This window comes from Plecotus auritus (genome assembly GCF_963455305.1).
Source record: "Plecotus auritus genome assembly, chromosome: 4".
NCBI lineage: Eukaryota > Metazoa > Chordata > Mammalia > Chiroptera > Vespertilionidae > Plecotus > Plecotus auritus.
In genome coordinates this window covers 40095216-40119532 of record NC_137775.1, presented here as the reverse complement: position 1 = coordinate 40119532, position 24317 = coordinate 40095216, and the positions used below count along the sequence as shown (strand labels likewise).

Here is a 24317-nt window from a genome sequence, read left to right as displayed (position 1 = left end):
TGCTGGGTACAGTATTCTTGGATTCAGACCCTTCCTTTGCATGACTTTGTATATTTCATTCCATTCCCTTCTGGCCTGATGTGTTTCTGTTGAGAAATCAGTCGCTAGCCTGGTGGGGGATCCTTTGTAGGTAACTTTCTGTCTCTCTCTGGCCGCTTTTAAGATTCTTACTTTGTTGTTGATGTTTGCCAATTTAATTATAATGTGCCTTGGTGTCGGTCTTTTGGGGTTCATTTTGCTTGGGACTCTGTGAGCTTCTTGGATTTGTGTGGGTTTTTTCTTCCCTATATCAGGGAAGTTTTCTGTCATTATTTCTTCAAACAGGTTTTCTATTCCTTGCTCAGTTTCCTTTCCTTCTGGTACCCCTATTATGCAGATGTTGTTTTGTTTTGTGTTGTCCCAAAGTTCCCTTAGGCTCTCTTCCTGCTTTTTAATTTTTTTTTCTAGAAGCTGCTCTACTTGGGTATTTTTTCCTAACTTGTCTTCTAGCTCACTGATGTGGTCCTCTGCTTCTTCTAGTCTACTCTTGATGCTTTCTATTGAGTTCTTTACAGCAGCGATGTCATTTTTCATTTCTTCTTGGTTCTTCTTCATTTCCTCTTGGTTCTTGCACATATTGTCAAATTTGTCTTCCATTCTTTTCAGCCACCTTATGATCATTTCTCTGAATTCTTTCTCTGACAGGTTGCTTGCCTCCATTTCGTTTACTTTCTTTTCTGGTGATGCCTGCTTTTCTTTCATATGTGGGCTGTTTCTTTGTCTCCCCATGATCTCTCTTCTCTGGGTGTCTGGTTATGTAGTTCTCTCTCTCCTTTTTGTGAGGGAGTGTAGAACTCCTCTGAATCCGTGTGCTTGGGACACTTGGGGACCGGTGTTCTTGGGTTTGCAGCTGTTCAGTGGGTGCCATAGTTGTAGATTCCACGGGCTTCTCAGGCGTCCAATAACATCCACTTTCCCCTTCAAGATCTACTTTTGTGTTTTAAAGCTATTAGTCAACTTAATTAAATTTATCAACAGCATGCCCCCTTTTTTCCTCATATATTCTTCAAAGAGTAACTAGTAATCTCACATATAAGCATGAAATTTTATGAAGTAAAAATAAATGCTTATTATTAAAATGCACTTACTCTAAATATCATTCATATTAGATGGTTGGCAAATATGTGGCCAGAACTTATAAAAGTTGACTTCTTTAGAACTTTACTTTGTTTTCAAAATACTTTTTGCTGAGCCCTAAAGGATTTGAATCAGTGGATAGAGTGTCAGCCTGCAGACCAAAGGGTCCCGGGTTTGATTCTGGTCAAGGGCATATACCTCGGTTACAGGCTCCTCCCCGACCTGGGTCCTGGTCAGGACACTTGCAGGAGGCAACCAATTGACGTGTTTCTCGCATGTCGATATCTCTCTCTGTCTTTCCCTCTCTCTTCCATTCTCACTAAAATCAATGGAAAAATCCTGGGGTGAGGATTAAAAAAAACAACAACAACAAAAAAAACTCTTGCTCAACTTTTAAAATTAGATGTTTGTGTCAAAAACGTATGACGTCTTTATTTCCATCCACAATAGAAACATGTTCTCTTTCTCTGCAGCTTAAAGTGAGTAGAAAGAATCTTCTTAATGTCTGCAAACTTATATTTAAAATTAGCAGGAGTGAGAAGAATGATTCTCTGATTCAAAGTGACAGCATTCTGGGTGAGTATCCCTCAGCGCTACCATTGACCAAACGTTGCACTTGAGAGCAAAGTTACAATTAGCGATAACTGGAATATTTTATTCTCTAGTGTTATCAGAAGTTATGTGATACCTATTTTTAGTCTGTTCTTCCCTGTTTTCCACATTCCATTTAATATGTCCTTTGGAGCTTGGAAGGATTGTCTACTATTTTTTTTAATGCTTGTGTGCCATTATGTGACTTTGCAAAATGTTCCCTATTTAAAAATTCATTTCCTGGTCTTGGATTTACTATTTAAAAAAACCACCACATTTCATGTAGTATTGACATAATTGACATTTCAGCCTTTTGATGTAGTAGGAATGACTAAAACTTGGAAGACATCTGTAACTGTTGTAGAAATTTGACATCAAAGTGTCTCAAATGTGTTTCAGATATGTAGATAGAGAATTTTACTACACTCTAGCTAATACGGTCTAATTCTTGACATGCCCTTAAATAATTAAGATGCTTTAATAGCTACCTAAATAGAAGTTTTTATGAAATAGTATTGCTGATCTAAAAGAAGGCAGCATGGAAAATACTTTGAGTCCTCTTTTTGCAACATAGGATAAACGGTCTTCATCTATTTTTTATCCCAGCAAGCAGGGACAAGCCCAGTACTGGAAGAAATGTCAGTGAATCAGCTCACTGAGAATTGTAGACTAAAAACAAAGAAAGATTCTGACAAATGATCACATTGATATTAATAAAATGTGAGATAGGCATGATTAGCCTTATCAGGCTTGCTTAGATTACTCCTAAAACCTAGTAGTTGTATGTTTTTGGATGTATGTTCTTGGGAAAGGGTGGGTATTATATTTGAAGCATTCCTTTCTATGGTGATTGAGATTTTTTAAAAAGATCCTATCATGATTAATTTTCCATTCATACAACAACTGGTATATTTTAAATGGTTTGTTGAAATGTAACTCTTAAATTGCTTTCATAATAAGTTAATAGCTCAAAATGTTTGTAACCAAAAACAAGGCTGGTAAGTGTTAGTAAGAGGCAAGAAATGGCATTCAAAGAACACTTTCTTCTTTATATACTAGTGGCCCAGTGCACGGATTCGTGCACATTGAAAGGAAATTAATTAGAAGGTGGCAGGCAGGGCAGAACTGGGCGAGATGGCCAGACACGCCCTGTAGCCAACCTCCCGTGGTCCTTCCCTGGCCGGCCACACCTAGGGCAGCGCCATGGCTCAAAGGGCATCTGCAGAGTGAGTGGGGTCCCTTCAGCAGGTGGGGTCCCTCAGCCTGGCCTAAGGGGATCGGGCCAAAACTGGCTCTCTGACATTCCCCAAGGGGTCCTGGAGTACAAGAGGGCACTCTGCAAAGTTGCTGTCGCTCGGCAGCTCCTGCATTGAGCATCTGTTCCCTGGTGGTCAGTGCACGTCATACCTACTGGCCAGTCGGATGGTCGGTCGGTCGGACAGTTGCTTAGCCTTTTATATATATAGATTATAATCCCTTCCTTATGTTTTTACTATTATGAAGATTTAGCTAAAAGTAGGCTTTCCTCTTTATACCTATCAATAACCCATAACAAGCATTCGACTGTAGGTTCTGACTAACATTCTACAAATTGTCTTTGATGTTCACACTTTACTGTATCTCTCTCCAGCTGTTATAATCATACATTTGTAATAATCCATCTTTTTGACAGAATCATTATTGGAGGTCCTGAGAAGTGAAGACCTGCAAACTAACACTGAAGCTCTTTTATACTGTATGGGGGCTATCAAATTCATTTCTGGAAATTCAGGATTTCTTAATGAAATGATCAGCAAAGGTGCTGTGGAAATACTGATGAATTTGATAGAGCAAATAAATGAGAATGCCAATAAATGTGGTACCTGTTTGCCCAATTCAGGCCACTTGTTAGTCCAAGTGAGTATTTTACTTGAAAAGGTAAGATGTGTTAAATTAGTTTTCATGTTACCTAGTAACAATTACCCAGGTGAATGTGTTAACAGGTGGGCTGTTGCCTACAGCTAGGTGGGAGTGCCTGGCCTTGAGGACCAAGGGCAGCAGTCAGTGCCCCACCTCTTCCCTGTGTGTGCCCATTTCCAAGGCTTTTCATGGAGCAGCTGTCCACACAGTTTGCAGACAAATTTTCCACTACCCTGCAGAGAAAGGAGGCCTGGAACCATGAAAAAGTAGTGCCTCTCTGCAAAACAATTGCATGTTATAATCAGAATTATAATTATACTAGGGGCTCAGTGCCCAAATTTGTGCACCTTGAAAGGAACTGTGGGCCACGAGGCTGTGGTGGGCACAGGGGTGGGTCTTGGCCCATCCTCTGTGCCCCTGGTCCCCTCTCTGCTGGCAGCCCTGCCCTTGCTGATGCTGCTTGCACCCTCTGACAGTGTGGAGCAATTGGGGCTAGCGCCAGCAGCGGTACAAGAAGCCGTTGCTGCCCCAATTGCCCCTCAGGGGCAGGGAAAGGTGGAGAAGCCCTCAGGGGTGATCAGGGCTGGCAGCCACTGCTCGCACCTGCTGACAGCGGCAAGCAATCAGGACTGGTGCTGGGTGCTGGCAGCGGGTGCTAGCGGTGGCTCTGGTGCTGGCTGCAGGTGCGAGAGGTGGCTGCCAGCCCTGATCGCCCCTCAGGAGCAGGGGGAGGTGGAGAAGCCCTGAGGGGTGATCTGGGCCAGCAGCCACCGCTCACACCCGCTATGGCATCAAGCAATTGGGGCCAACACCGGGCGCTGGCAGCGGGTGCAAGCAGCAGCTCCGGCACCGGCAGCAGGTGCAAGCAGGGCTGGCGCTGGCAGGAGGTGTGAGCGCCAGGCAGGACTGCGGCACGCAGGAGCAAAGAATTTTCAGGAACCACCAGAGGCTCACCCCGATGACAGTGACCGGCGCCCTGCCTTGTTCTGGTGCCCCCCACTCACCTGCTCCACCATCCCACTGTGGCTGATGTCCGCCATGTTCTGTGTGTGCCCCCTGATGGTCAGCGCACATCATAGTGACTGGTTGTTCGGTTGTTCCACCATTCGGTCTATTTGCATATTAGGGTTTTATATATATAGATGGAGATTATTCATGATGACAGGTAGTAAATGTCATGAATATTATATCTACAATAAAAACACTCAGAAAGTTAACGATATCGAGTGGACAGTCTTTGAGGGGGTGTGTAGATGACATGTAGGCCTGAGACTATAGGAATGAAGGTAACAAAACTGAATACATTTAATATGACCAGAGCAGGAAGGAAAAATGTATTATGTGTTAGAGTTTTATTACTTCTTTTGTGGCAGATTAAATTTCATAGTTAAATTATTTTCATTGGAGCTACTTCAGCTCCCATATTCTTTTTTAGATGAGATTTTACTCTTTAATAGCATTTGTATGTCAGATAATAGCATCTTTGATGTAATAATTCATGAGATTTGAAATGTGCTTGTCAATTAATGAGGATTGATTAAGCACTCAGAGCACTTGAAGCCTTTGGGAAAGTGTGTTAAAAATTAGATTTAGGCCCTGGTATAAAGATGCTCAAAGTGTTTATGATGATTATTAATTTTGGACTTGTGGTCTGTCTCCATTTTGAAAAAGATTGTAAAAACCTCTTTTAGTCACAACTCATTCAAAATTCTATTGGATGTGCCATCTTTGGGCTAAGAAGACTTAAGAAAATGATTTTTATGCTGCCAGTGTCATTGACTTATTCAAACTTTCCTCAATAAATTCCTATTTTGCTCATATATATATATTTGTTGTTATTAAAATACAAAAAAAGTAAGGAAGAGTGTAAAAATAAAGCAGCTTTATCCCTGAGATAACATACCTCTAACATTTTAGTAACCACTCTTCTAAGCATTTTTATGCATATATATGCTTACATATGTATAATTTTATATAATTCTTGCTTTTTATCATGGACCAGGTTCTTTTTAATAGTTGTTTTTGCTTGTTTTTCATCATTATTTTCTCTCCCTGTTTCTCCTTCTGGTCTACCCAGTTAGCCAACTCTGTTCACACTGATGTGCTCAGCAGCTTTTAATACACTCATAGGTTTTCAAAAAGAATGTAGACATGCACTTACTTCTCTTTTCTCATTTGACAATAGTAAACCCCTTGAGTCAGCTTTATAGACTTATTTTATTCTTTTTAATGGCAGCATAATATTCTGTCAATACCTCAAATAATCAACCATTCTCTGATTGAGATGTTCACTCTGTTTTTAGTTTTTATGCAATAGCTTCTGGAATTCTTATCTAGTTTAAAAAAAACACACAAAAAACCTCTTTCAACCATATAAATTATGAATATGCATACATAAGCTGGAAAGTGTGTTAACTCTCATTCTCTGGCTTAACCTGCCTATGGGTAGCCTGCCTCTTCAGATCATGGAATCAGGACCAAGGCAGTAACTTCTACTTGATGGAACCTTGCTCTGATTTCTGTAGGAAATAAACAGCTTACCTATAAAATGGAAGTAAATATTCCCATGATTATATTTCTTAAATTGGCACAGATAATTTTATTAGAGGTTGGATGATTAGACAGAGAACATATCTTTAAAGCATCTCTTTGGAAGACTTTGCTTGGATAGGAAGCGGCAGAGGAGGCCGCGTCTTTTCTAATTGCTTTCATTGAGGGCTGTAATTTATTACAGTACAGTGAAATGCTCAGTTCTGATATTTGATGAGTTTTGACAAAAGCATCCAGCCATGTAATCCACATCCGCATCAAGATGTGGATTTCTCAGGAATTCCCTCCCACCTCTTGCCAGGTAATTCCTACTTTCCCACCCACCGCCATCAAAGGGAACCATTTTTCTGATTAATAGATAAGCTCTGCTGTTCTGGAATTTAATATAAACAGAATGCAAGTGTTTATTCTTTGGGTCTGCATTTTTAATGTTTATTTTGGACTAAGTATAGATTCACAAGATGTTGAAAAAATAGCAGAGAGGTCTTGTGTACCCATCGCCTAGCTTCTCCCAGTGGTGACATCTTACATTACTAAAGCAAGAAAATTGATAGAGTGCAACACAGTTAGAGTACTATTTGTGGCGTATTTTGCTTATTAGCATATTATTTTTGAGATTAGATGAAACTTTTTTTAAAAAATCCTCACTCAATATTTTTTCCATTGATTTTTAGAGACAGTGGAGGGGAGGGAGGGAAGGAGAGAGAGATATTCCAGATGATTGGCACCTGACCAAGGCTGGGAAGCCACCCTGCAACCCAGGCACTTGCCCTTGACCAGGAATCCAACCTGAGACCCTTTGGTGTACAGGCTGAGGCTCTAATCTCTGAGAAACACTGGCCAGGGCAAAATGGCGTGTGTGTTTTTGTCATAATCTTTGGTGTTGGTTATTAGGCTTGCTAATTTCTTCATGATGTGTTTGTTAGTGGGAAGGGGGCAGCTATTTTCTACTTAGGAAGTTTCCTGTATTTCTGTGAAGGATACCCAGTAGTGTATAACTAACCAGCCACTCGCCCATGAGAGACTAGACAGGCAGAACCTAGCTCTTCCCTTCCTTGGGAAGGAGCTACATATAGGCAACTCCTTTTACCTGGGACTCTCCAGACCCAACACGTCTGAAGATTTGGGGAGACTCAGAGGCCCTAGACATATAATGTCTGTGGTTTTGAACTTGGAAATAAGAGGAAAACGAAGGCAAATGGGAAAGGGGAGAAAGTGATCACCATGGTTGGAGGATTATAGCTTAAGCTGAGGCAGGCATGCTTTCTAATCCTGAACCCCCAAATTAGACTTGCCCACCGAGTTCCAGGCTGCTGCCACCCCTGGAGGAGCAGGGACACCTGTGCTCACCAACAGGAAGTGAGAGGTGGAGAGGGGCCAGAAGTATTACACCAAAGGAAGTCTCCTCACAAGAAAGGCAGATCAAAAGCAAGAAATAAGTATTCCCACTCCTGCTGTTCCTGGGGAGAGCCAGTTGCTTTCAACTGCTGTCATATCAGCTTCAGCCGCATCCCTTCATTGTATTTGTGTGGCAGTAAGGAAACGTCCCGAACTTTAACATGAAATTGTGAAAATTGGTGTTATCCCTGGTAGTTCTTAGTGCATTGCCTTTTCACACTCACTTCCCTTACTATACTGCATTGGCATTGTACATCGTTTATATGTCAATCAAAATGTCAGCTATAGAGATACATATAATAGCCCCGACTAGAAGCAGCAGCCACCTACTCATTTTACCAAGGTAACTGACGTAGGAGCAATAAATGGACATATAATAAACCCAAGTACATGTTAAATAGAGTCTCAAAGTAGGACACTGAGGGTTTGAGGAGGACAGAACCAGTTCCTGCTGATGTAGAACACCCATGGAAGGAATGTGCCAAACAGGATCCATAGCCAGGCACCAGGCATTATCAAGGATTCTGAGTTAATATTACTTTCATGTGCATATGTCTTAACTCCAATGAAATGCTTAGGAGTTTTGGGTGCTTGTGGTTTCATGTATATAGCAGCATCTTGTCATTGGTTTCTTTCGTCTCAGCCAGGACTGTACTAATCATATATGAGACAATATGAAACTTCTTGGGTTACCACAGAGGCTCTGATTTTGGCATGTATGTGGTCTCAGTTCGGCACAAATCCAAAAATTGAATGTGCTTTTATTAATAGAGGGAGATGGTTTTGCTGAGGTTGGAAAATGGTGTGGCTTTGGTCTTAAATCACATGGTTCGTGGTCTCTGGCTGTCCTGTTTATTCTGTCACTTCATCAGCGGGAAGCGAACCATTTTGCAGTTGGCAGCTGAGATAAAGCTCGAGGGATTTTTGGTTATGGATATTCCAGATGATTGAGAAAATAAAATGCTTTTAGAGACAGCCAAATGGAGTGAGGGAGACAACAGACAAGGAGTTGGAGCCTGAGATGCCCACCTACCTAGTCACTGGTGAACATTCTGGGCTTCAGTTTCCTCATCTGAAAAGTGAGGTTCATACTACCTTTCTGCTGGCCTCCTGGGGTTGGTTTAGGGAGCAAATGAGATCAAGCGCATGAGCTAGCTTTATAAACCATGAAGTAGCTGCTCACATCCTTTTCATAATAGCATTCAAAGTGTAAAAAGAAATAAGACTGAATCTTGATGCTAATTTTGGTAGAGGAAGAAAAATACCTTTCAAACTATTAATGGTACAGTTTTCAATTGCATCATGTTCCAAAGATTTCTTTGAAAGCTGTTTTTTTAAAATCGGGAAAATATTTCTTCAGCCAACAATGGCATGATTGATGGTAAAGTTCCCGGGCTAGCCACAAAGCCTTTTGAACTTCTGATGCACCAAAACAGGAGTTCTGTGGTGGCCTGTGATCTGGCTCCTCTGATCTGGGGCAGCTCTGATGGCTGAATGCCTCCTGGGGAAGAATCTGGTGAGTTCCCTAGGGCCTGGGGATGTTGACGGGTGAATGGTTCAAAGGGAAGAGAGAGGGTCATCTACTGGGAAATGAGCAGTATAGAGAAGCTCAGGTGGGCCCCCAAACCTTCCCTACTTGTGTCCACCCCAGTGCGTAGAGAATGCTGGGAACTGGGCCACATCTGCTGGGCCTATGTTGTCATTTGTAAGTCTACTGATCTAAATTGGGGGGTGGGGAGAGGGAGGCCCTTCATTTTTTAAGATTTCTTGTGTTTACTAAGGTTTTTCAATTAATCATTGCAAACATAATTTGAAATTAAGAATAAAGTACCTATAATCTCTTTGGAAAAAAAATAGATGCCAAATCTTTTGCCTTCTAGTTTTGTTGTGTTAAAATGCTTGTTTGAGCCTCTATAAATCATCTAATCATGTCTTAATATAATTTTTCTTTTTAAAATGGGGCTCCCCGTGTTGACTGCGTAGTGAGAACTTTGAGGCTCAACTAATTCAGTGTGAGATAGGATAGCTTTGCCAATCTCACCAGGCATTTTATCTGGACATTCTGATTTTTTTTTTTTTTTTTTTTTTAGGAGGGCAAGGAGCGGGGAGGGATGCTAGAACCACTTATGTCCAGGAATCTGGGGAAATACAGAGAGAAGTAACTGCCTCAGAAAAAATTGAGCACCATGAAGTTGTAGAGAGTAGCTCAGTCATTTTCCAGCAGTAGATTAGTAACCAGAATTACACTGGAATGTTTTTTCCTTGATATATACCAAAAATGTAGGTCCCCTTTTGTCCCAGACATCATCTAATAACTTCTACTAAAGAAGAACACTTAACATTTTATTAATCCTCTTTGTGGATTGTCAATTCCACATTCTTCTCCTTTTTCTCCTGCCCACTGGTTGCCTTCTGACTCAGTATAGCTGTCTCAAGGGGCTGCTCATTAAGACATGGGAAAAATAAGAATTGAAACTCATGTGCTTCTGTTTGCTACATCTTGATGAGTAGCTAAGAGGTTGGGAATTGCTCCAGTTCGGAAGCTAACCAAGCATCTATGTAGGCATCTAACTCTTCTTCTTCTTTTTTTTTTTTTTTTTTATAAAGTATTTGAGATGGCTTAAAATACAATAAAAATAGGCAAGTGCATAACCAAGTAGAGTCCAGAACATTATGAACTAGAATAAAAAGTTAAGAAAGAAGCAGATACATTTTTTTAAGCATAAGGCTTGGACTCTGGTGAACTTCTGCAGGCCCAGTGGGTGGGCTTTCCTGGGGGTGGAAGCAAAGACTGCTACAGAGAACACGGCTCATTAATAATTTCCGCAAATTTATCTCTGTTAAAAGTTGGACCGAGGTTGAGAGTTAAGTGGGTTGACTTGGAATTCGCCTCTACTGTTACCACAGTATTTAGCTAGCCTCTCCTCCCACAGATCTTTTTACATTTTTCCCAGAAAAGGCCACTTGACTGGGCTCAGCATTCACCCCATACCCACACCCACAGTGAGACTGGTGGTTCACAGCCAGCCTCTCAAAATGGGGGGCCTTCAGGGCTGCATCTGCCTGGTGACCTCCTCCTGACCCTCTTCCCCCAGGGTGCAGAATCTGGTTTGCCACCAGGCCTCTGCTAATCCAAGCACTCTCTTGCCAGAGGCTCCTTAAAGGAGAAATGCCTCCCTTTTTGTCTCCCTGTCCCTTCATCTCCCTCCCTCCCCCACTTTTTGTCTTTATCCCCTTCTCCTCTTTCTCCCATTTCTCCTTTTGTGTTTCATCCAGCCAGCTTTTCATGGGCATATTTGTTGTCCTCTGAGTAGAAAGAGGAACAAGAAATGGTTTGTACCCTAGAGGAGCTAATCATGGGAGAGAAGGTGCATGGAACAAGTAGCTATGTTTCTGTGATAGGTGAGATGTGGGCGTGAACAGGATGGTTTGTTAACCTGGAAGAGGAAGTGATCAACCACTGATACATCTTCGTGGGGAAGTGAGCTTGAGTTTGGTCCAGAAAATGAATTGGAGGTGAGCAGATTGGAGAAAGGGTGTGGGGTGTGATGGAGGAAGGCATTCTGGGCAGAGGCTTGGAACTGTGACATGACGAGGGCATTGTGTATGGTGCAGAGTCTAAATGGTGGGGAGGAGGAGAAGGAGGAGATGGACCTGGAGAGGTGAACTGTAGAGAGTGAAGCGCCTTTAGGATGTGGACTTTGCCCAATAGGCCACCAGAAGTCAGAGGAGGTCTTTGAACAGGGAAGGGTGGCTCTTGAGATGCTCCCTATGGGAGACGAACCTGACAAGGCAGAGATGGGAAGGAGCCTGATCAGTGAGCTGTAGAGTTTGGGACAGAGCTGAAGAGGCTTAAACTGAACCAGCAACCTGGTGATGGAGAGAAGAGGTAGACCAGATGACTATTTGGGTGTGACAAGGGAAAGAGGCGTGCCTTTGTCATATAACTAGGAAGAGATCTGGGACTTGTATCTCCATCATTTGACTCTGAGACTAGTGATCTCTCTTCTGCATTTTATATGTGAAGTCCCACAACAAAGGTAGGGATGAAACCCAGGATTCTTCAGCTGCTGTTGGGTAATTGGCACCTGCAATGTCATTCCCACATCTCATATCATTGAATCCTCACAACTCCATGGCAATTATTACCACCCCCACTTTACCAATGAGAAAAAATGTGCTCTGGGGGGTTAACTAACTAATCCAAGCTAGTAAGTGGTGGGGCTGGGACTTGGCCAGGCCACCCAACTCCTGATCTGACTATACTATAGTATAAGGACAAATCACAGTGCGTATTAAGAGTATTAGATAACAACTATGTTAGTTTTATGGATTTACTAAGTTGTTCTCTTCTCTACTTTTAGACAAAGGCTAAAGTAGATAGCTCTCCTGAACGTTTTTTACAAAAATGAGACAAATTTTCAAAAAATCAATACTTGCCTCTTAGAAGAGAATGAATGAAACTAACAGTCTTAAATATTCTTTGGCCACAGCATTCCTTGGTGCTACTTATAAGACTATGGGACAAGATGTTTCTTAATGGTGGAACTGATGTGGCACGTTGCAGAGTCACTAAAGATCTTATTTCTGTTGACAAACTCAGATGATGATTTCTGTAACCCTGGGGCTTTGGTATACTAATTGATCATTAACATGAATATTTCATTCTTTACCTTTGAACCAATGCTGGCTTTCTTTGTATTCATTTCTTGGTTTTCTTTTTATTCTATTTGTGCCTAAGCCCACGTTCTCTAGTGGGAGATGCATAACAAATATAATGAAACTCATGGGATGAATTGTGCTATGCTGATTAGTGTTGCTATATTTTCCGGTTTAAAAAAAAAAAGGCACAAACATGCTTTTACCCTAGATGACTGCTACTTTGAGAAACTTGGTTGATTCACCCCTAGCAAGAAGTAAATTGCTGAGCATCGGCGCCCTGGCCCAGCTCTGCATGGTGATGGGACAGTACATGAGTGACAAGGATGTCTGCACCAATATTGCCAGAATATTCAGGTAGGTAGACTGAGCAACAAGGTAGCCTTACAAAAATGCCAACGCTTGGATTTCAGGTTATCCTCAATATTTGTGTGTGTGGCTGGCAAGGAATCCTATTTTTGCTTCTTATTTCACCTAGCAACAAAGGTAAATCTAATGGCCCCAGTTTAAAATAAATGATTTAAATCCACGACTCCATTTCCTATGTATTTCTAATATGATTCTAAACTCATCGATTGTAAGTCACTTTAGTTCTTTGGTGAGTTGTGACTTATCCTAGTGTTGTTACAAAACAAACAAAAACAAACAAAGATTTCTGTTAGTTTATTGGAGATGAAGAACTATTTCAAAAAACATGGCAAACTTTCTGATACACTTGGAAACAATACTTAAGGATTTTAACTCCAAAAGGAGATCATTGCTGAGAAAGTCTGATCTGACAATTTGTCATAGAAGTTTTATTTCTGTTGTTTGGCTGAACTTTGGTTCACACATAAACTGGTCATGTCCACACTGTACTGCAGAACTGATGATCATCTGAATCCAGGTTGCCGCAAAGCACAATGTCAAATTTCAGAACCACCTTTAAAGTATGCATTTATCCTTCCTCCTCACTGCTCTTTGCTGGTGTTTTTACATAACGATCCTTCTCAAGAGACCTGGCCCTTTCTTGAACTCTAGTACTGTAGTTGTTTTAAAAAATAGAAAACTTCCTGAAGACTGAGTTGGTAATTGACCCCAGTTTGAGAATGTGACATCAGATTTGATCTCGTAGCACTGCACTTTCCTGAGCTTTGTTCTGGGTACTTACAACTCCCATTTAGAAGCACTGTAAAGGATCAAGTTATTTTTGTGTATGGTGGCATGTGGGGATCCAATTTAATTTTTCTCCCAGATGGATAGTCAACTGTCCCAGCACCTTTAATCAACTACACCATCTTTTTTTCTCTCACTGATTCTACATGTCTAGTCAATCAAACACAAGGTTCCACACACTTGTAGGTCTTTTTTCTGGGCATTCGTTTGGTCTATTCTCAGACCACCAGGCACTGTTTTACTATTACAGATTTAATTTGCCTGGCTATAAGATGAATCCATCACTTATTTTCTCCTTTAAAGTCCAAATTCTTCTCTTCTCTTCCTTGTGAATTGGAGAATCAGCTAAGGTCCATGATAGGAACTTTGGGGTTATTCGAGGACCTACACTGAGTATGTAGAGTAATTGGGGTGGGAGTGGGAAGACGGACATCTTTATGATTCTGAGTCTTTCATCCATAAACATTTATGATGTCTTATTTTCCTCTATATCTTTCAATAATATTTCATAATTTTCTCAAAGTATTGTGCACATCTTTTGTTAGATTTATTTCTTCATAGCTTTTGCTGTGATTATAGATGTAATCTTTTTAAAAATTGTTTTCTAATAGGTTGTTGCTAGTGTATGTGAGTAGTATTGATGTTTGATTATTAGGTATCCATGGATCTTGATGAATATTAGATATAAGAGTTTATCTATAGATTCTCTTGGAGGATAATGTTTTCCCACTTATTACAACTCCTCTTCCATATCCCCACCTCTTTCTTCTCGGATTGCTTAGGCTGCCCCATACAAAGTTGTGAGAGTGTTTGGCCTGGTGCCTTTATCCCGACTTTAAAGGAAATATTTTTGTGGTTTTACCAGTTAAAAATAATATTTGTTGTAGGTTTTTATAGATACTCTTTAGAAGGCTAAGGAAAATTTTTGTCTATGAAGGGCTGTTAAATTTTCTTAAATGCTTGTCCTGAATCTATGTTGTGTGGTTTTTCTTTTCTTAAATTTTAATGTAGTAGATTACATTAATGGATTTTTTCATGTTAAACCATCACATTTTGCTAGGTTTAGTTCACTAATAGTTAGTTTAGGGTTTTTCATTTATGGTCACAAGTTACATTGACCTGTATTTTTCCTTTGTCATATTGGCCTTGTCTGGTTTTCATGTCAGGTTTACACGAACCTCAGAAAACGAATTGGAAAGTATTTTGGGTTTTTTTTTCTTTTCTAGAAGAATTTGTGAAAATTAAACTTATCTTTTTCTTGAAAAGCTTACAGAACTTGCTTGAGAAGCTATTTTATCCTTGTGTGTATGTGTGAATACCGTTGACTACTGAGTCACTTTCTCTATTGGTCAAGTACCTAACCACATTTCCTATTTCTCTTTGTGTCAATTTCAAAAAAAAATTTTTTTTCCCTATGAATTTGTCCATTTTATCTAAGTTTTGGGTCAAAGAAACATGAAAATAAAAAAAAAGCACTTAGATACATTACAAATACTATAAAATACTACCAATCAACATTTTTGGGATATTGTCCCAAATATCCTCTTATCCATCTCTAATTATGTCCCTTTTTATTTATTTTACTTTTTTAACAAATACTTTATAGTGCCTACTACATGCCAGGCAATAGTCTAAGCACTTGCCAGCTACTAATTGATTTACTCCTTATGACAACTTTAAAAGACCGGAACTGTAGTTATTATCCTCATTTTATATGTGGAAATCGAGGCGTAGAGAGGTTTGGTAGTTCTTCCAGGGCCACACAGCTAGTAAATCTCAGAGTTGCAGTTCAAACCAGCTAGTCTGCCTCTAGAGGTCATACATTTAACCACTATTTACACTGCCTCTTTATTGTTAATATTGATTTTCATTCCTCATTTTGATTATTTATGATGTTTCTCTTTTTTTTATCAGTCTTTCCAATTTTTTACCAGTTTTTTGCAGAACCAAGAGATTTATTGATCCACCCTACTGCATGTTTATTTTCTTTTTTATTACTTCTGTTCTCATCCTTATTAATCCCTTTTATCTACTTTCCTTGAATATATTTTTCTTTTAACTGTTTTAGTTAGAAACTCAATTCTTGTCTTTTTAACCTTTTAAGGCTTTTTTTTTTTCCTAACTACTGCTTTAGCTACATCCCAACAATGTTGATTGGTAGTATTTTGTAGTATTTGTAGTGTATCTAAGTGCTTTTTTTTTTTTTTTTTTTAATATATTTTATTGATTTTTTACAGAGAGGAAGGAAGAGTGATAGATAGTCAGAAACATCGATGAGAGAGAAACATCGATCAGCTGCCTTCTGCACACCTCCCACTGGGGATGTGCCCGCAACCAAGCTATATGCCCTTGACCGGAATTGAACCTGGGACCCTTCAGTCCGCAGGCTGATGCTCTATCCACTGAGCCAAACCGGTTTTGGCTAAGTGCTTTTTTTATTTTCATGTTTCTTTGACCCAAAAATTGTGTTTTTACATTTCCAAAGGTGTATTTTTAATGAATTTTAAATATTGATTTCTAATTTTATTTCACTGACCAGAGAATGTGATCTGTGTGATACCAATTCTCAAAAGATGCACTGAGACTTGTTAATGGCCTGGTACATGGTCAAGTTTTTAAAATAGTAATGATGTGTTACCTATTAATCTATCAATTAATGAGAAGTTTATAAATATCTCCCAATGTGACGTAAGTCTGTCCATATTGCCTTGTTGGTTTTGTTTGTTTGCATGCTTCCTTGCTTTAGAAACTTTGAAGCTGTTCTTAAGGCTTTTTGCCTTCCGATCCATTTTGCCTGACATTAGCGTACCAGTAGCAGCCTAGGGCGCACCCCTAGCACATTTTCTGCTGGTGGGGTCCCAGGGGATTCACTGGTTGGTATCCAAACAGATTTTGTCTAAATTTCTTGGCTTGCATTTTCTGGACCATGATTTTGTGGGTTATGAAAATTTACACCATATGCATGTGTTACAGGCTTCAGGTTTCTGTTTACCAAAGAACTTTCCTTGTTTCCCCACTCCATGCCCCCAGAGCCTACCGCAGACAGCAAACCTCCCCGAGGCTTCTCTGGACTGGTGTGTGGACTGTTTCTAGACTCTTTTCATGCACTGGGCAATGCTTTGAAGATCTGCATTTAAAGTAACACAATGTGTACTTGAATTTTATAGAAAAACAAAGTTTATTTTTATTTTCCCATTTGGCATTTCTGCAGCAAACTTACTTCTTACCGTGACTGCTGTATTGCCTTGGCCAACGATTCCAGATGCTACGCCTTGTTTTTGAATCTGATAAACAAATATCAGAAGAATCAGGTCAGTTCTTCGCGCATTTAATTCTCCAGTGTGTCTTTGCATCGGTGTATTCATGTAAGCCCATGTTGAATGACTTGGTATTTTAAATGTAAAGGTTTCTATTAGAAACTTCCATTAGATGTGTAATGGGCTGCCCCAGGAGGCAAAGAGTTGGAGAGGGAGTAGTTTGAGGCAGAAAAGGCCTCAATAAAATGTCCATGTGGTAGGAGGATTCCTGACTGGGGGGACTGGGTGGACTACCACAGCCTTGTTCTTCCCCTACATGAGAATCACCATGGAGTGAGGTGGGGGTGCACTGGTTATTTCCAGACCCCACCCAAGCCTATTGAGGCAGATGGGTGGGGAGGGGCCAGGCCATCTGCACGTCAACAAAAACTATAGGGACTTCTGATATAAATGAAGTTTTGGATAGCCCTACACTTGGTATATTCTAAAAAGTCTTCTGGCACCGAAATTCTCTATTTCTTTGACCTTATATTTAGAAAATAAAATTTCTACATAAGTATTTAAAGGAAATAGTTTGGTTTTAATGAATTGGGCAAAACCATGTATAGTTGTTTAAAAAAATGAAGAACTCGCCCAGCTGGAGTGGCTCAGTGGTTGAGCGTTGACCTATGAACCAGAAGGTCATGGTTTGATTCCTGGTCAGAGCACATGCCAGGGTTGTGGGCTTGATCCCTGGTGGGGGGTGTTCAGGAGGCAACCTATTAAAGATTCTCTCTCATCATTGATGTTCCTATCCTTCTCTCCCTCTCCCTTCCTCTCTCTGTAATAAAAAAAAAAGGAAGAACTCACAAAGACTTCTCCTTAATAAAACTATAATACTTAGTACAAATATAAATTTGTATTATAAGTTTTTGAATAGTCATTAAATGCAGTCCAATTTTATTCACCTTTATAAATGATCAAAGTGACATCAACTCTTTATTGGAGACATTTTATAGCCGTGGATAATTTTCAAAATCATATAGTAAATTTCATCAGTTAACAAATAAGTTATGTATATGCTAAGAATATTTGTTTGTTATTATTATATTAACCATATCAAAGCCACTTCACAACATAATCCCTATTTGCCACAAATAGCATTAAGCTTATTTTTACTCAGCCAAGTACAGAACTGGGTAAAAATAATGAAAATGATAAAATTTGTCAGATTTTACACTATTATTAGCGATTTATTAAAAGGTTACAGGTCTCTTTTTGGTGATATGAATGACAGAAAATTCTATGCTCTTACTATATAATTTACATTTTAAAGATGATAAAAGCTTGCTTAAAGGTTTAAGTTTTTATTTAATTGTTAAAAACTGATTTTCAAATATGCATTTAAGTTTCTGATTTTGAGTATTTGGCTTACAAAGGCTTTCCCTATGTACTTTATATTTTCTCTAAATTACATACTTTGAAAGATTTCAAGGTATAAGAATTTGCCTTGTCAAAGAATGAATTTGATTAACTTACCTTAAAGTATTCACAATCTCCTGTTAATGTAAGTGTCCATTAAGCATTTATTATTTTAGATTTTGGTACAATACATTATCAGAACTAAAATCTTTGGACAAGTAAATTAACCCCATGAAAAGCTTAGGCATACCTACTGGTTTCTTTTTTAGAGAATAAACTAAACTGGTAGAAATGCTAAATACCATAGTATTAAAAGTATTATTTTAGATTATAAAAAAAAGATTTAGTTGTGGATTTTACTTTGTAATTTTATGTTGTGGATTTACTTCATGGACTTCCACTGTAAATTTATTTTATCATCATTATTCTTTTTTTGCTCTGGTGTTTTGATCATACATAACTTAGATGACGGTTACTGGAGAAAACCTCTTTGCCTTGCACTAGAATTTTCAAATGTGGATGAAAGAAAACACTTGTTTTTAACAGTTTGATTTCAAGTTGTCATAACTTATAAAGAAAGAACATCCATCAGTTGAGTAGTGACAAATAGCCTTATGGCATTACTAATATTTGTCTCTCTGATTGTAGCTTAGATGAAAGCCATGTTTAATAAACAGACAAAAATTCTGGTATCTTGCCAATATGAGACACTTGATGTGTCAGTATGGGAAGGGTATGCTTTTTCTGGTTCCAGAGACTAAATGGCTTAAATTCTGATTGGCATAAAATTTACCACACTTCTCACTGAACTACTTTTCACCTTAGTCCAGTAGTTATCTGCAAAGCAATATTGGTGTTTAAAAGCCATATTTTTCTCTATTTATTTACATTATAATTTTGTATTTCTATTAAAATTATTTTCATCTAAAGAACAAAGAGCACCTTATAAACCATGTTTGGTAACATGCTGTTTATTCAGAACCATCAAGAAGATGTATAATGTATCCCCTTAATCACCAAACTTATTTCAATCATTGTGGTGAAAATCATATTCAAATATATCACAAAAGATATTAAAAATAACCAGAGGCGCCCTGACCGGTTTGGCTCAGTGGATAGAGCGTCGGCCTGCGAACTGAAGGGTCCCAGGTTCGATTCCAGTCAAGGGCATGTACCTTGGTTGCGGCACATCCCCAGTAGGGGGTGTGCAAGAGGCAGCTGATCGATGTTTCTCTCTCATCGATGTTTCTGACTCTCTATCCCTCTCCCTTCCTCTCTGTAAAAAATCAATAAAATATATTTTAAAAAATAATAATAACCAGAGGCTCTTTGTCGACCCCATGAGGTTCTTTAAACGTTTGTGTCTTCTTTCTGTAGATTTCTCTCCCTTTCATTTCTCTTGATTGTTACCTCTGCCTTTTGGTGATGGTTGCCTGCCTTTGGCAATTATGCATTTGCTTGCAATTACTAGGTGGACATCATAACCACACTTGTTAAAAGGAACACCTAAAAAGTCTGAAATAAAATGGAATACAAATAGGCCCTTAGTGAGAAGGGCCTAAGAGACTCTGATGAAATTTCTCTGGTTACTTCTAGTCCTCAAAAGCAGGTTTATGTTTCAAGGTGCACCTCTCACATCCTCTTCTCTGGGAAGCCTTTCAAGACCAGTCACTTCCTTTCTCGTCAGTGCTTCATTTGAAAGACTTTCATGCAGCTAGTACACCTAGCTAGTCTACCCGGAGCTAGGATCCAAGCCGTATGTCCGTGATGTTAATAACCACATCACTGCGATTAAGAAAAATTACGCAAAACTTAGAAATAGGGTGTGGCAAGGGGAGGCTGCACGTCCGGACAAAGTCATGCTGGGGCGCTGTTTCATCGGCAGCGCTTATTCTTGAGGAGAATGTGTCTGTGTTTAAACTTGCTACTTAGTAAGCCCAGACACCAGAAAGCTACACATTAACTTGTAGGTTTCTCTCTGGTAGACAAGATAACCTCAAAAGTTATGGTTTTATTACCCTGTAGGCCAGCAATTTTCAACGCTTTTCATCTCCTGGCACACATAAACTAATTACTAAAATTCTGCAGCACACCAAAAATATATACTTTGCTGATTTGACAATAAAAATAGGTATAGTTTTGATTCATTCACACTGGCTATTGTGTTGGCTGTTGTCATTTTTTTTTTATTTGGCAATCTGAGGAAAAAGAGGTCTGTGCCCCTGACTGAATAAATAGTCAGGTATATTGCATGTTTTAAACATTCTTGGGGCACGCTGGTTGAAAATTGCTACTGTAGGCTATTAGCCAGGTGTGTATCTAACCTAGTAATCTTATCCCAACATGCTTCTTAATGCTTATAGACACCCAGTTCTTTGATTGTCATTGGGACCAACTTTATCGTTGTATTGGATCCTTCATTAATGAGATAATTTTTTAACATGTGTTAATTTATATTTGTATGAAGATCATGTTGTTGGCGTTCCTAAAATTATACTTTGACTTTATACTGTCTTTTACTTGTACTAAAGAATGACATGTTACCATTTTGAGCCAGCTTTGTTTGTTTTTTGGCTTTCTTTGTGGGAGAAATAGATACACAATTTATATTTTCTTCAAAACCAAACTATTTTAGAAGAGCCGGGAAATTGTTCAGGCTACAAGGAAGTTGGTGGGTGTCCCAACTACTTGCTAAAATCATTAACCAAAAGCTCCCATCGGTCTTTATAAATACATATTTCTTTTCTGATTCTGCAAATGGTTATCACTTGTGTAGCTGCCTCACTCACTAGGGGGAGTTCCTGAAGGACACAGGCCCTGTCTTGATACACCTGCGATGATGCTTGACATTGTAGGCTCATGATGCGTGTTTAAAGAATGAATTTTGAGTATGTAAAATGTTTTGAAGTCTGTAAAGTATCATAAAATATTTTTTATAGTACTCTAGTGCTTCTTCCATAAATATTTACTTCTCCTTAGTTTGGAGGAGGAAAAAATAATTCCACCGCCCCTCCCCCACTTTTCACGTTGGTGGGCTGCCTTATACAACAACAAAATAGAAGCGACGGGTTTTAAACTCCTTCAGATGAGCACAGCATGCTCACATTCCCTTGGCCCAGGTGGCCAGCGGGATACGATTTGATTCCCCCTCTTTCCTAGAAAGAAAATTAATTTCCAGAAATTTACACCATGATCTGAGTCTATTCCTCTGTGGTGGCTGAAAACTTTGCTACACCTGAGGTTTACTTGAACAGTTGAGGTTTGGGACTGGCCTTTGAAACCTACATCAGCTCTCTGGCAGCTTCTTAAATAGAATGATCGCTTCCTATAACTATTTTTGTTTCAGCTCCAGGAAACGTTTCTGCAACATTAACTGTGGGTTGCAGACATAAACTTTAGAAGCTTTGTAGTCTCCTAATAGACACAGCTACCCCCAAGTGACGAAACAGAAAGAGTCTCTACACCTTATCTTTGTTCTGAGGGCTCCGCATGGCCTCTGTCTTAAAAGCCTGAAGACGACATTTGGAATCAGCAGAGATTTCCGTTTTCTGAGACTCACTGTTCAGTTAAATCATGCTAATGGCTAACTATATTTTCAAAGAACAGAAACAAAAATCTTAAAAGAAAAGAAGCCCCTCTCTAGTAATAAACGACATATCTTACACACGCCTCTTAAAGCGACCTTATCATCCGGGTGAGGAGCTTCGCAGGAGGGTGACCAGTGCTTCCACAGGGGAAATCCTGCTTGGGACCAAGTAAGCACAGGGCTGCTGGCTACCGGGAAAAGTAGACTATTCGCTCCCCCATCTGCTGTTGTTTCCCGTGAAAAGAAAAGAAAACGTAAGCGAGAAAATGCCACAAGTAACTTTTTTCCCGTTTCTTGACATTATGCATATTCATCTCTTGTCAAGGTAAAGTCTGACTTCAGCATATCAGAATGGGTCTTTTTAAAATCTGTCTCTATGAGATTTTCACTTTTATTTTCTACACATCTGTGTTGTGAGAATTATTAACATGGAACATAGATGATTCTTATAAGTTGATATTATAAAAACAATAGCTATTAAGGTGGTGAAATTTCTAATTCTTTTTTGATTTAAATCAGTGGCTTATCATCGGAGTCACCTGGGGAGCTTTGAAAATCCAGGTTCTCAGGCTCCACCCTGGGAGGTTCTGACCCAGGGCTGGGATGGGCCCAGGAACCTATTTCTAGGAGGGTCCTCCAGGGATTCAGATGAACAGTAGGTTGGGAACCTGTGGTATAAATTAAGGTGGTTCCTTCACACATTTTTTTCTCCAATATTAACAGCAGAAGGTTTTCTACAAAACATCGAGAGATTCTGAAGTGATTAATCCAATCAGCCACACAGGGTCAGTCTTCCTCTGCAGGCGTGCGGCTGGGAGTGACTCTCACAGAGTAGGAACCACATTAGCTGTGCCAGGTGTTGGTGTACGTTTCCCCAGTCAGTGGTGACAACCACAGGCCTTTTGCCTTTCGGACCAGCAGCCGAGGGGTGCTCTTAGCTAGAGAACACGGGATGGTGCCGTACACCAGACTTGTGTCAAAACAAGTGGTCTTGGGCCCAGACGCACTGACAACGCTGATACCACGTTGATAGCCATCATAGTGATGAGGCTTGGGTGCTGGTCAGAGGGGGCCACTCAGGAGAGCTGAGCACAGGTCCTCCTGTGGGACTCTCACCGCCACCTGCCGGAGGGAGAACTCATCAACCTCCAGTTGGTTAGATCAGCCATGAGTTGTTGATTTGTTAGTGATACAACCACCAACTTTTATTTTAAAACTAGAGGCCCAGTGCACGAAATCCGTGCACCGGTGGGGGCGGTGGATTCCCTCAGCCTGGCCTGCACCCTCTCGCAGTCCGGGAGCCCTCGGTGGATGTCCAACTGACATCCTTAGTGCTGCTATGGAGGCTGGAGAGGCTCCTGCCACGGCCGCTGCTGCGCTCACCAGCCGTGAGCCCGGCTTCTGGATCACTGACCACCAGGGGGCAGCTCCTGCATTGAGCGTCTGCCCCCTGGTGATCAGTGCACGTCATAGCAACTGGTCCTTCCGCTCTTTGGTTGATTTGCATATTAGCCTTTTATTATATAGGATAGTCACAAAATATTCCTGCAGATAATCCTGCTTTGAGAAACTTCTGTATATACCCATATCTAACCTTTGGAAGATTGCAACAAATAAATCTGAGGGACATTAGTTTATGTAAAATAAAACGTGGTCAGGTTTACACCACCCCTCTTTGCACAGGGGCTGGGGCCTGTCTGTACACGGTGGTCACAGATGAGCCAGGGGTTCTGTTCAGCAGGAGTCTCGGAGACCAGTGATCCACCCCTCCCAGCTCTAACGAAGGGCTTCCTCAGGGAAGCGACTTTGGCTCACGTCTATGAGGTTACTTTGCCCAAGCTCCCCAGTACAGCGAGTAACCCCAGTGGCCATACACATACAAAGTGAGACCGAAGCACAACATTTCGGTTGGTTTAATGCCATTCGAAAGCTAAACTTCAGCATTAGGTAAAATATCTATGAAAACCACTGTCCAGAACGCAATTAAATGACAAATTCCATTGAAAAATGTGCACGTATTGTATGCTTGATGGTGGGAAATGCACTTGGTACAAACCACATGTGAAACAGATGGGCTAGTAACGAAGGAATGAGCGGTGGAGAGCAGCCTCGCACAGCGGAGCCTGCCTCGGGAGGTGCCCCTGCCGTCGGCGTGGCTGCATTTAGCATCTCCGCAAATTACATTCGGGTTTGTTTCTTGAAAGAACATAAAGGGATTTTTCTCATTTCTTCTGTAAATATCTGCCGGGCAGGATATCTGATAAAATGCCTCAAATATGACTTTTAAGACTGGCAATATTTTACAAAGGTCATGGTCCCAAAAAAAGAACCCTTATCTATATTCCCGTCACTCACATCTATTGAACAACTGCCTGGCTAACCCTCTCCACCTTCAGAAAGGTCCGGTTGGTGGGGAGGCGGGTTAAAACACAGCTTCCAGAGGTAGGGCCATCATCAGAGCCTGCGCAACCCTGTCCGGGAGCCACCAGACATGTCCTTGCTTGTGCTGCTTTGAAAGTCATGCCTCATTCCATTCGGACTTCTCCTTAAGCACCATCTCAGCCATGTGAGCGCCGTCTGATCTGGATGCTTGGGCATCGTGGTGTGGAAAATGAGACCTGGAATGATGGGACAGTGGACACAGGCATCTGTTCACTCTAAGGCAGGCACAGCTGTGCGGCCGCCCAGGGATAGCATGACCTCTC

At 40.4% G+C, this 24317-nt stretch overlaps 1 protein-coding gene across 1 annotated transcript in view; it reads left to right on the top strand.

The window, feature by feature from the left end:
* The window catches only part of ARMC2 (armadillo repeat containing 2), an 87962-nt gene that overhangs the window by 44914 nt on the left and 18731 nt on the right, over positions 1 to 24317 (top strand). Inside the window, exons 8-11 of the mRNA XM_080664229.1 lie at positions 1590 to 1692; positions 3380 to 3603; positions 12425 to 12570; positions 16580 to 16679. Coding sequence (XP_080520355.1) covers positions 1590 to 1692; positions 3380 to 3603; positions 12425 to 12570; positions 16580 to 16679 — 573 coding nt within the window. The remainder of the gene's footprint in view (positions 1 to 1589; positions 1693 to 3379; positions 3604 to 12424; positions 12571 to 16579; positions 16680 to 24317) is intronic.